This window comes from Babylonia areolata, chromosome 15, assembly GCF_041734735.1.
Source record: "Babylonia areolata isolate BAREFJ2019XMU chromosome 15, ASM4173473v1, whole genome shotgun sequence".
In the NCBI taxonomy this organism is placed as follows: domain Eukaryota; kingdom Metazoa; phylum Mollusca; class Gastropoda; order Neogastropoda; family Buccinidae; genus Babylonia; species Babylonia areolata.
In genome coordinates this window covers 6989060-7001829 of record NC_134890.1, presented here as the reverse complement: position 1 = coordinate 7001829, position 12770 = coordinate 6989060, and the positions used below count along the sequence as shown (strand labels likewise).

Sequence of the window (12770 nt, the reverse complement as noted above, 5' to 3'; positions counted from 1 at the left end):
TACCAGCAAGTCTGTCAGCTCGCTCATTTCCCTTAACACCTGCATGTCCCGGGCAGTATGACCATGTGAGTTTTTTAATCTGAAAGTTGCGCATTGCCTTATGCCACTCTGGGCTTCCCATTCCGTTTTCAGTTTTCTGTATGAGGTTCATTGAGTCGGTTAGAATCATGGCATGTTGGTTTCCGGGCGTATGGATGGACGATAGCCACTGGAGGGCATGTGTCGCAGCTTCAACTTCCATCGTTAGGCTGGAGGTTGTGACTTTGTAGGCAGCATTCTCTTCCCAAATTGTTTTTCCATTTTGTTTCGCAGTGAATCCCCAACCAGACTGGTCTTTGGTGACTGAGCCATCTGTGTATATGATGATGTCCTCTTCTTTACTGTTTTCTTCTATGAGTAGCTTCACTTCCGCATCTGTTTTGCCCTCTGGCCATTCCCGACAATGTCTTCCTAGAGTGGGTGAAATGACTGTGTTGAATAGATGGTTGAGGTTTTTGGGGTTTTTCTCCCATTCTTTTGTTTCTTTCAGGTCTTGTCGTCGGCATACTAGCTGGATTGTGTCTTCTGCTTGTCCCATCCATGATCTTCCTCGTCCTAGACGGCTGCCTTTTGGTTCTTTGACTGCGTCATGCAGTGGGTTTTGAGGGTTTTCTAATGCTTTGAAGTAGGTCTTGACCTGTTCTAACTTGTTTCTGGCCTGTACTGAAGGAAGGTCAAGCAGGTATCGCATGGTTTCTGTGGGCGTGTCTTTTGTTGTTCCAAGGATCAGCCTCATAGCTTCATTTTGTACTCTTTCTAATTTTAGGAGGTTGCTTTGAGACGGCAAGAGGTGTGGAACACCCAGACGGACAACAAGCTGTTCCAAATCCGTCCAGACCTAAAAGAGACCTCCCATTGGGGGAGAAGAATAGAAAGGAGGTGCTGTGCAGACTGTCTGTGCTGTGCAGACTGCGTGCGGGGCACACTGTTTCTTTTAATTTTTTTTTTTTTACTCATTCTTACTTGCTGAAGGGGGAAGAGGCCCCTCGATGTATTCCCTGTGATTAGCCTCTCACCGTGAAACACATGCTCCTTGACTGTTGGGATCTGCATGACGTTAGACACAGACATTACACGGCGGTTTCTCTGAAGACCTTGTTTCGTGATGTCCCTCCGTGGGTGCTGATGGCCTTCTTGAAAGAAGTGAACATTTTTAATCAGATTTGAAGGTTTTAAACTATGGAAGGTTTTTTTAAACTTTAAATGGAAAGCTTAAAGTGGTGACTTGTTTTTATTGGGTTTTTTTGGGTTTTTTTTTTACCATTGTAGTAGGTATTAACGTTGAGATGGCCTTAGTGGTCAGCGAGGCTTTAAGCACAAGAATTTGATTTGATTTGTCTGAACATTTAGGTATTTTGCTGTGTGAAACTGAGAAAATACTTGTCAAAAAGCGGTTCACTTTTTTGGGGACACCTGATATATTGTATGTGACAGTTCCTTTCTGATTGACAGATGCCAACACCTGGCAGCTGGCATGAACATGATGAAGGTCACATAGTACAGCTCTGATATTGGATTTTTTGACATGCTGTTTTAAATTTGACAATACTCACATAATTTGCGTCCGAACTTTTAGATATTTTGCAGACTTGTTGATGATATCCTAAGGTTACTGTTTGAAATATTTCAGTGAATTTGGTTTCTCTATCACTGAGAAAATACTTGTCAAAAAGTGGTTAACTTTTTTTGGGACTCCCAATACATTGTATGTGACAGTTCCTTTCTGTTGTGTAGATCACAGACACAACACTGAGCTACTTGGCGAACCACTGTCATCATCTCTCTGCTGTGGTAAGAACAAAATTTCTTTATCCTTGACCTGCTTACTTGTCTTTTTCACTTCAAATGGCTTTTCTCTACTGCAACAACAAGTCCCGTATCTTTGATCGGTTTACGTGTCTTTTTAACATTAAAGGCTTAATTTTTGGGGATTTAATTTGGACTTTATCTTGAATTACATTCCCAGTTTGTACAACACAAACACAGGAAACATTTTGGCAAAATTGTGAAAAATCACTTGACTTTAAGAAGCCAGATGATGGCAAGTTGTGTGCCAGTGTGTGTGTGTGTTTGTATGTAATGTGTGTTTGCTTTCATGCACACCTGCGTTTAGAAATAATCTCAGTTTATTTCTGTCCAGACAAATCTACCTTCCATACAATGGCAATTTGTGCTGTGCAGACCCTGTCTCACTGTGAGCTGATCACGGATGCAGGGATCCGCAGCTTGGGGCTGAGTCCTTACCTGTGTGAGTCCCTGGAGGTGCTGGAGCTGGACAACTGCCCCTTTATCACAGACATGGGTCTGGACTACCTGGTCAACTGCTCTGCCCTTCAGCGCATTGAACTCTATGACTGTCAGCTAGTCACCAAGATTGGCATCCGCAGACTGAAGGTAGGTGTCTGTGTAATAATGATGTTGCTGTTGTTGTAAGGTTCATTTAATTGCATGTATTTTTTCATGACCGGCTGGTGCAGACTGGCAGGAGCCTGATTCCTGTTCTTTGCAAAGACTAGTCTTCAGTGGAGAAATTGAAAGTAGCAGTGGCTATTACATCAAGAGAGAACACTGGTTGGGCTTTAAACATTTTATTAAATCACACATACCATACCATGGCCCACTGGTGCAGACTTTGGCAAGGGTCTGGCTCCTGTTCAGTGCAAAGTGCTACTCTGCTCAGGTGGAGAAAAGTGTACTGCTGCTAGTGATGTCATTTAGTATGTACACGTTTAACTGTAATTTTAGGGGGGAAAAATCCTATCTTTTCAAGCTGATCATTACATAGGCTTTCATACAAAGATAGTGTGGAAGTGTTGGGAGGGGTCAGTGCATGTAAAACTAAATTGCTATCATAGCATAGTTCATGTCTTTGGTGGTGGTGGTTGTTGATATTTTAGTTCTTCACTGGGTATGTATGTTTTGGGGTTTGACTTTGTAAACATGTGTTAGTTGTGAGTTTAGCATTACTTGGAAATGATGATCATGTTGACTTTATCTAGATCGAAGTAACAAGAACATGGAAACTGCCAAGTCATTGTAGGAATTTTCCTGTTGCAAGATTATTAATTTCATATAAAACTGTCATAATTGGATAGTGTGTCCATTTTCCTTACAGAAAAATATAGGTTATATATGCTCTCATATAGTAGTTTGAAAAAAAAATGATACCCTCCGAGACCAAAACCTTCCTTGGCAAATAGTTGTCACTGAGTATAAAGTAGGCTTGGCACTGAAAGGGTTGATATTTACACTTATAAGAAAGTTTTTTTAAAATCTTTCAGTAGCTGAGAGAAATAAGTGTATTTTCCAAACACAGATCTTCCCAACTGACAGCTTCCCAATCAGAGGCCAATCTTATATAATTAGCATTAACAGTTTCTTTGTGTGGAGAAACATTTATCAAAAATATTTTGACTGATAGTAATTAGGAAAATAAAGTGCATACTTTCCTTGATATTTTTTTTATAATCATTTCAGAGGTAAACATCTATTTTGTTAGAAGAATGTCACACACTGTAGTTTAATCCAAACCAATGAAAAAATAAAAAAATAAGAATATGGAAAGTAGAATAAAACGTGAGTGTTTTTTTAAATATATATATTTTTTTTTAACCCTTTCACCGCCAAGCTTGCATTTATGCACAGGCGTGGTAGAGGAACCATGTCACTGAAAGGTGACCATTCATTGGTCTGTTATTCATGAACCTACTGCTTTTAATGTTCGGTGGTAGGATAGGCCATATTTTCTATACATCACAGGGGGAATCCCCATCTATTCTTAGCCACTGTCTTTTCTGTGTTTATACCACAAGAGAATTCTGTACTCTAAATTGACTGGCGGTGAAAGGGTTAAACATTTAAAGAACAGTTTTTTTTGCATGACAACATAAATCGAAAGTAGAAGCGGATAGTTACCTCCCCCTGATATATTACCTCCCCTGTAGAGCGCCCTCTTCTTGCAGCCATCTTTGATCCTTGACCTGTGCATCTGAGCAGTTAAGTCTTTTTTTGCATTTTCTTACTGTCATTTCTGTTATGCTCTTGCTTTGTATATTGTTTTGTCTTCTCACAGGACACAATACTACCTCGCTCATTTGGTGATTGGGCTAAGATTAAGACTAGATTGCTCTTGAGAGGAGGACACGCAAGCCCAGCTCCTTCAGTCACTGCACATTTTTTGCGATTGGGTTGGAACAAACTAACCATATTAACCATACTCGACCCTGCCAGTTGGCAGGGCCCGAATCATCTTGTTCTTTCGCTATTCGTCACACAATACACACGTCTTGCGGTGTCCTCTGTGATGACCTATACCAGACTTAGGACTGTACAGAAATGGGGGACACGTAGCAAGCTGACGGACCTGCCCCCCGCTCTTCATTTCACCGTGAGGCCAGTAGTGTCCACCATGCCTTCCCCCCGTCCATGTTGGACGGACAACTTATCGAGACAGAGGACATGGCCAAACAGACTATGGAATCCATGGACAGTTTTCTGGCCCTTTTGGACTCACGAGATCACCCCACAGGTCCTGATCTTTCCATTCTGGGGCCTTCCATCAAAGTCATCACCCACCAGCTCCAGTGGACTGCCATCCTCCCATAGTAAACATACATGAATGCCTTCTTGGCCAGGAGGGATGCCATTCTGACCTCCCCCTGTGTCATTAAATCACACTCAAATCAAGCCTCCCTCAGAGTGTAATCCCCAACAGAGGGATCTCTATTCAGTGAAGGTGCCCCTCTCTCGGCCATCAGCCACCAGGCTGAATTCAGTAGGGATCTTGCCCTTTGTGCTGGGACAACATGTCATGATGCACACATGCCAGACCATGCAATGCCCCCCATTCCCCCTCACAGCTTTTCACAAGGTGCAACACCCACTATCAAGGCAGGAGGTTCAGGCCCAGCCTTTCTAAGATACAAGGCACATGCACATATGCCTAGATGTGCTCCGCTTTATTAGGATAGTTCATTTTCCCTGTCTACAGATATTATCTCCAAAACCAAATACTCATAACATTTTGAGTAGAAGGACTAGTCTAGTGAGCAAAGGCTTTTTCAGAATCTAAGCATAATAGAATTCATAGAAGTTTGTTCTTGTGTGTCATAAATTAGTCTTATATTGTCCCTTATATATCTACCAGAAATAAAACCAGCCTGATCTTCACTAATTAACTCTTTCGTTCCTATTTTTCTATGAATAGGATATCAGTTCTTCATTGTTTTCTTTCCATTTTTTTTAAATTAAAAAAATTAATTTTTTACCTAATTTTCATAAGCAGAAAATCTATAAACAATATATTTGAAATATTTAGATCATTCATTAGTGGAGCGTTCTTTAGTGTATTTTAATCCAAAACACAGGCTGAATATTCTGTGATAACATTATCTGTTTCATCATTTATTTCATCTATATACTGTTTTTCTTTAAGTGAGGAGCAGTTAAATTTACAGTATGTATCACCATGCTTAATTCTCTTTTCCAGACTTTGGTTTTTAGAGTGATCTGACCTGGTACCTGGATTTATGTCAGACTCTTGAATTTTCCAGATGAAATGTTCACAAATCAGAAAAAAAACAAAAACCAATGCCTTTACCCTTCAGGTTTTTGTGGTTGGCCAGGACTGCATCCCTCGTTTTTTATTCTGTAAAGAAATCTGACGATGATTGGACAGGGCTTGGAACCACATAGCTGATATGCAAGTTCATTGTCTCTTTCTTCAGTGGGAACCAATACCTGCTGGGCGAAAATGTCGTAACACATTTTTGTGTAGTCCAGTCCAACGTCTGCCCAACTTTTCACCATCTCAAGTTCTCAGACACCCTGATCACAGAGAAGAAAGCACTTGCTAATTTGCTAGCCTGCACAATAGAACTGAACTTTGGGTCTGCCAACAAATCTGCCCTTTTTTCTCAAAACCAAAAACCTAAAAGAAAAAACGCCCAGCAACTTCTCTTCTTACAACACAGAGAGCTGTAACCTTCCTTTCACTCTGAATGAGTTAAAATCTGCCCTTTAGACCTGCACAGATTCCTCTCCTGGAATGGACGAGGTTCATTATAAACTACTAAAACATCTTCCAGAAACCTGTCTAGAAACTCAACTCAAAAGTCTACAAGCACATCTGGACCACAGGCTTTTTTCCACCCTCTTGGCAGAAAGCCCTCATAATCCCATTGCCAAAAGCAGGAAAAGACCCCTCAAACCCCTCCAGTTACCCCCCAGTTGAACTGACCAGCTGTATCTGTAAACTGATGGAGAACATGGTCAATGGTAGACTGATGTGGAAACTAGAGACTGATGACCTTATGGCAAAAGAACAGTGTGGTTTCCGCAAGCATCAGTCCACCGTTGACCATCTGGTACGTTTGGAAACCACAGTGAGGAACGCTTTCGTCAACAAACAGCATGTGCTGGCCATATTATTTGATTTAGATAAAACCTACGATACCACCTGGGAATTTGGAATCCTCTCAGATCTGCACAAGCTCAGCTTCCGAGCACACCTGCCTCAGTTTGTCCACAATTTCTTGCAAGACGAACAATTCCAGATGAGGGTTGGCACCACCCTGTCCGACATTCACGAGCAGGGGCTGGATGTTCCGCAGGGGAGCATTCTGTCGGCGGCTCTCTTTAGCATCAAAATAAACGACATTGTCTAGTTGGTTCAGAAGGGATCAGACAGCTCTCAGTTTGGAGATGATTTCGCCATATACGCAACTGGCAGCATGTAAGCCAGCGTTCAGCGTTGGGCAGAAGAGAACGGTTTCACCTTTCGTCCACTATAACTCAGTGTATCCATTTTCGCAACTTTCGTCAATTCTGTCTGGACCCTGAAATCCATCTGGGAAAGCCCATCCCAGCAGACAAGGAAGCCAAATTTCTAGAGGTCGTTTTCGATCAGAAGGTGAACTTCCTCAGCCGCATCAAACAGCTGAAAACATCCTGTCAAAAAGCCCTGAACATCATCCAAGTTGTGGCACACATGGACTGGGGCGCTGATAAGAGAACTTTCTTGCACTTCTACAGAGCCCTGGTCCGGTCCAAACTGGATTACGGATGTGTAGTGTATGGCTCGGCCAGACCGTCTTACTTGAAACTGCTGGACCCTATACACCACCAAGGGCTCCGTCTCAGCTTAGGTGCGTTCCGCACCACCCCTGCGCACAGCTTGTAGGAACTGCCTCTCTCCAACCGCAGATTGAAGCTGACCCTAAACTTCTACTTGAAACTGTTTTCTGAACCCAAAAACCCTGCTTACGATGGTGTCTTCAATAACCCCTTCAAGAAATTTAAAGACAACCCAAACTGCATCCCTCCTCTTGGACTCCACATTCAGTCGCACAAAGAAAATGTCGATATGGATGTCGGCAGCATCTCAGATTTCTCCAAGTTCCCTGACAGCCCACCGTGGACCTTTAAAACACCTGTGGTCCGATTCGATCTGGCCTCATACCGTAAAGACTCCACCAGTTCACTGGCCTACAGAACTTACTTTTCAGAACTCTGCCACAAATTTCCCACTTTCCAAAAAATCTTCACTGACGGCTCCAAGTCAGAGGATGGAGTCGCTGCATCTGCGTTTTGTCCCGCCTTTCCTGACCATCCCTCAGTGGAACACATCCTATCTGACAGCTCAGTGTACACTGCGGAACTGACCGCACTGGTTCTGGTGGTAAAAATGGTTCTCTTTTCGAAACAAAAGAGATTCATGATCTTTTCCGACTCCTTGTCAGCCTTGGAGGCGATCGCCTGCAGGAATCTCACTCATCCCAAACTGCTGGAATTCCATGAAGCTTTTTCTGTCATAACAAAGAAAGGATACGATGTATTGGCCTGGGTTCCCGGCCATGTTGGCATTCGTGGTAACGAAAGGGCAGACCAGCTGGCCAAGAACGCTGTAAAGGAAGAATTATCGAGATCCTTCATACCGTACACAGACATGAAACAGAAGGTGAACACTTGCGTTAAGGATCTTTGGCAAGAGGAGTGGAACACCCAGACGGACAAGCTGTTCCAAATCCGTCCAGACCTAAAAGAAATTGTTTTTGTTTTTTTCCCTGGACTTGAGGTAGGTATTAACATGGTGATAGCCTTGAGATGGCCATAGTGGTCGGCAAGGCTCTAAGCACCATAATTTGATTTCAGTCATGTTTCATTGTCTTTCTCTGGCACCCTGAAAATCCAAAGGTTCCAGCATCTTGAGTACTGCTGAAGGCCTTTCTACTCCCTTTGGATCTGCTGGATCTGATGCTCTTGCTGTTTCAGAATTAATCTTGGGTTTTCATTTTCTTTTCATTTACTTACAAGTCCTCTGCCAGCTTATCAACTTTTGTTTCTGCATCAAACAGTCTGCCTTCTATTCTTTGGATTTTCTCTGTGAAAATCTGGGTAATACTGTCCAATTCTGTTCTGATATTTCTTTTCTACATTGTTCTTTGTTGCATGGATATCTAAACACTAGCTGATATCTTCCATGTGTTGACTCAACACCTTCAATGTTTCTTAAATCAACATCTTCTCTTTCTCCAAGTTCACGATCGTATCAGATTTCTCTAGCTGTGGTATAACTTTCCCAGCTCTTTTCTTCAGGGTCTTTTTCTAAGGATCCTGATTAGTGGTGTCTTCTATTCATTATTGTAAATCGGAGTTAGAAACATGGTCCAAGTGGTAATCCTGTCACTTTCTAACGCACACACACACAGCTTGTCATGACACAAGTCCCACCATTGATCTATCTATTTTTAGATCAGAGCAGTCTCACACTATCATGGCTTTCCAAACCAATCCCTGATTAGTATGGCATCAGATAATGGCAGATTTTATATTGCTGTGTTCAAGAGCAGCTCTGGGTAAGGATCTTTATGATATAATTCTTAAAGCACAAAAAGACCAATATTGTCAGTTTTTAACACATTTTGTGCTGCTGCCATCAGTCATGAACCCCTCCAGGTTTTCTTTCCAAAATTCATTCTTGAAGTTTCAAACTGAATGCAACATTTGTGTTAAACATGAAGGCAGAATCTACATAATGTCCATTGTGTTCTTTGTGAAAATGAAACTTTTGCTTTGAAATCATGTTCATGCTGTTGGATGTGGGTATAAAGTAAGTGAGCATTGTGTCTGTTTTCAGATCCAGCTCCCCAGTCTTCGGGTACATGCGTACTTTGCGCCCGTTACCCCACCCCTCAATGTTAGAACCTACAGAAGGCGCTGCAGGTGTTGTAACATACTCTGATACCCACTTGAGGTCCACATCTCTCCACGTTTACCCTTCCCCTCACTCCATCCTGCATTGTGTCGGCCTTCTTCCATGGAACAGTGGGAGGAGAAGGAAGAAAGCATGAGGATCAAACATTAAAGCAGCTACAGCTTTGAACTGGAATGACAATTTTGTCAGCAAAAGAAACTGCAGTTGTAATGAGACAGGAATTACAAGTGCTATAGTTAGGAATTACATCTGCTACAGTTAATGAAACCATTTGCAGAAACCTAGGCTTTGATACACAACAAACAGAACTGGAAGAATTTGGAGAAAATATCTGTGTGGCATCACAGTGACTCTTCACAGAGTTATTGGTGAAGAAGTGATAGTAACAAGAATTGTGGACATAACGTTGTGAACAACAATTATTGCAGCTGCAGGTAGAAGCAGTCATGATGGATGTTGTAGTTAGGCACAGGGTTTACAGCGGTGGGTGTTTAAAAAGGAATGTAGCTGCTATATTTAGGAACTACCACCACTTCAAACAGGGATTACAGTTTTTGTGGTAAGAGCAGGCACTGGTTGCTATCATTAGGAAAATAAATACAAACTGCTATAACCATGAATGTGAATTAACAGCTACCAGTGTTAGAACAGGAATTACTGCTGCTATGATAACAAGAGAGGCAAGGCCTTCAAGACTCACTTGTGATACATTTTTTTTTTTTAAATCCAAGCTTTTTATGTATTGAGTATAATTTCAAAATGTAATGTTTAAGATGAGAAAGATCAGTTTAAAGCAAATTAACTCCGCTAGCATTAATTACAGAGTAATTTCCCATTTTTACTATCTGCACCAAAACGTTTGCAAAATAAATAAAACTTCCATGCTTAGCAAAAGAAGTTCCTGTTTGAACAAAAAATGATAATAATGACTGCTCTTGTTGTTGGGTCAGAATATCAGATCAAAGTGCCAAGTTTAGAGAATACAAAAAATATAAATATAACAGTAAATGCAGTTTGCATATAATTAGGCTTCATTTTTTTATTTTTTTGTGCCCATCCCAGAGGTGCAATATTGTTTTAAACAAGATGACTGGAAAGAACTGAATTTTTTTCTATTTTTATGCCTAATTTGGTGTCAACTGACAAAGTATTTGCAGAGAAAACGTCAATGTTAAAGTTTACCATGGACACACAGACACACACACACACACAGACAACCGAACACCGGGTTAAAACATAGACTCACTTTGTTTACACAAGTGAGTCAAAAACAGGAACATTTGCACTGCTGAGGTAAAGAACTGGGAATCATTGCCACAAATATCAGGATCAAATATTGAGCTTCAACATTTCCTTTTAACACGAACTGTAACTGCTCTTGTCAGGAACTGTAGTTACGCAATCAACACTTTGTGGAGAAAAACAAAAAAACTTTATGATTTCAAGATGTGAGACAAACTGATGAACCAACCAGCCAGAAAACCAACCAAACAAGCGATGGACAAACAATTCATATCCAAGCACAGCTTGAAGTATGCATAAGAAATTACACAAAAATACTCCAAAACAATAACATGTGGACCGTCATCAGTGTAGATGAACTGGACAAATTTGAAAAGTCTGATGAACCTTAGAAAAAAAAGATGGTTGGTAGTTTTTGGAACAGGAGTTAAAGTGGCTATACCAACCGGAAAACAAATCAGACCACCTACAGTTAGCTGTCAACAGGAGCTATACCTGCTATAGTAAAAGACAAATTATATCTGCTATAGCCTGGAAAAGGAATTTTGCAGACACATTCAGAAATACAAAAAATGCTTAACAGCTGAGAACAGAAGACATGAATAATGGCTTTGGCAGTCAGAAACATATATAATTACTTAACCTGTAGGAACTAGAATAGGAAGAATTTCAGCTGCAAAATTTAGAAGGATGTGTTTAGGCAACAGTAATTAGAGGAATTAAGGCTACAACAATTAGAGGAATTAGGGCAAGTGCAATTTGAAAGTGGACAAGGCTGGAGCAGTTAGAAACAGGACTGGGCAAGAGCAATTGGAAGCAGGGCTAGGCTGGAGCAGTTAGATACAGAACTAGGCTAGAGTAATTGGAAATAAGACTAGGCTAGAGCAGTTAGAAAAAGGGTTAGGGTAGAGCAGTTAGAAACAGGACAAGGCAAGAGCAGTTAGAAGCAGGACTCTGCTACAGCAATTAGAAACAGGACTAAGCTACAACAGTTAGAAACAGGACTAGGCTAGACCCACTGGAAGCAGGAATAACCGTAGAATTGACAATTTGGATGAAAAGGAACAGCAATATAAACCATGATGCTTAAAGACAACATGTTAAAAAGAAAAATAAATTTTGTCCTATATCATTTTTGAGATGTTTAATGGTACAGTTAAGTGTTTTATTGGTTGTTGACGATAGGTAGGTAATTTGGAGGAGGTGAGGGGGTGGGGCAGGGTGCACAATTGCAATACTTGCAGTATTATATAATCTGAGGTTCTAATTGAAATTGATTTCTAGTATCAGACTATTAGTGTTGCAGTGTGAATGGCAAAGGTAAAGTTGTGGAGCTTTGGTTCTCTTCTCATGGGCTCTTTTACTGAAAAGTAAGAAATGCTAGCAGTTCCAGTTTCAATTTCAGTTTAAAGGAGGTGTCAGAATTTGTTGGGGGCTGGGGGGGGGGGGGGGTAAATATATACGCTGCACCACATCTGCCATATAAAATATTTTGAAAAGTAGCAGATGCATGACCTTCACATAAACCTAATGCCCTGCTCAGGCAATGAGAGCCTATTTTAGGCTTGCCAGCAGTGTTATTCCATCTGGTACTATTGCTATTACATACAGTACTATAACTGTTGCTTTTACTACCAGATGTAGTGGTGCTTTTCTGCTTATTTATTATTATTACTATTGATGATAGTTTCATTAACAGTGCTTTTAAGAATACTAACACTAAATGACAATTGACTTCAACACCACAGACAATTTCTCAATATGAATATGGCAGTAGAAATAACAGCAGTAATTCATTATCAATATAGCAGTATAATAGTAGTATTCAGACAAAACTGTGATAGAAATTGTAGTTTTGCCCCATTTTTAACGTAGTTACAGAGAAATATAAGTAATAGCCAAAATAGTATATACTAGAACCTTAGCAGCAGCGAGAATATACAATATTTCTGCTCTGTTGCTCAGAGATTACCATCATTATCACAACTGCTCTGATTCTCTGTAGCTCAGTAAATGCCATTGCTGTGAGGTACAGCTACCCCATGTAACCAGTGTTTGTTCAAATACTACCTCACTTGTCACAGAGTTGCTCACAGTAGTACAGATACAGATGTCTTTAACTATTGTAATAAGAGTAGACCACTGATTTAACTGAGAATGTACCAGAGTTGTGTACTTATTACACTGCTCTGTGGCTCAGAATGCTGAAAGATGATTGAGAGTGATCTTATGAAGTTGTCAACCTTTCACACAAAAAGCCTCGAAGAATCATGTG

At 40.8% G+C, this 12770-nt stretch overlaps 1 protein-coding gene across 1 annotated transcript in view; it reads left to right on the top strand.

Annotated features, from left to right (window-relative positions):
* Positions 1 to 11770, top strand: part of LOC143290401 (uncharacterized) — an 82452-nt gene extending 70682 nt beyond the window's left edge. Inside the window, exons 13-15 of the mRNA XM_076599804.1 lie at positions 1774 to 1830; positions 2221 to 2433; positions 9176 to 11770. Of these exons, the coding sequence (XP_076455919.1) occupies positions 1774 to 1830; positions 2221 to 2433; positions 9176 to 9280 (375 nt within the window). The 3' untranslated portion in view covers positions 9281 to 11770. The remainder of the gene's footprint in view (positions 1 to 1773; positions 1831 to 2220; positions 2434 to 9175) is intronic.
* The last annotated feature ends 1000 nt before the right edge of the window (positions 11771 to 12770 follow it).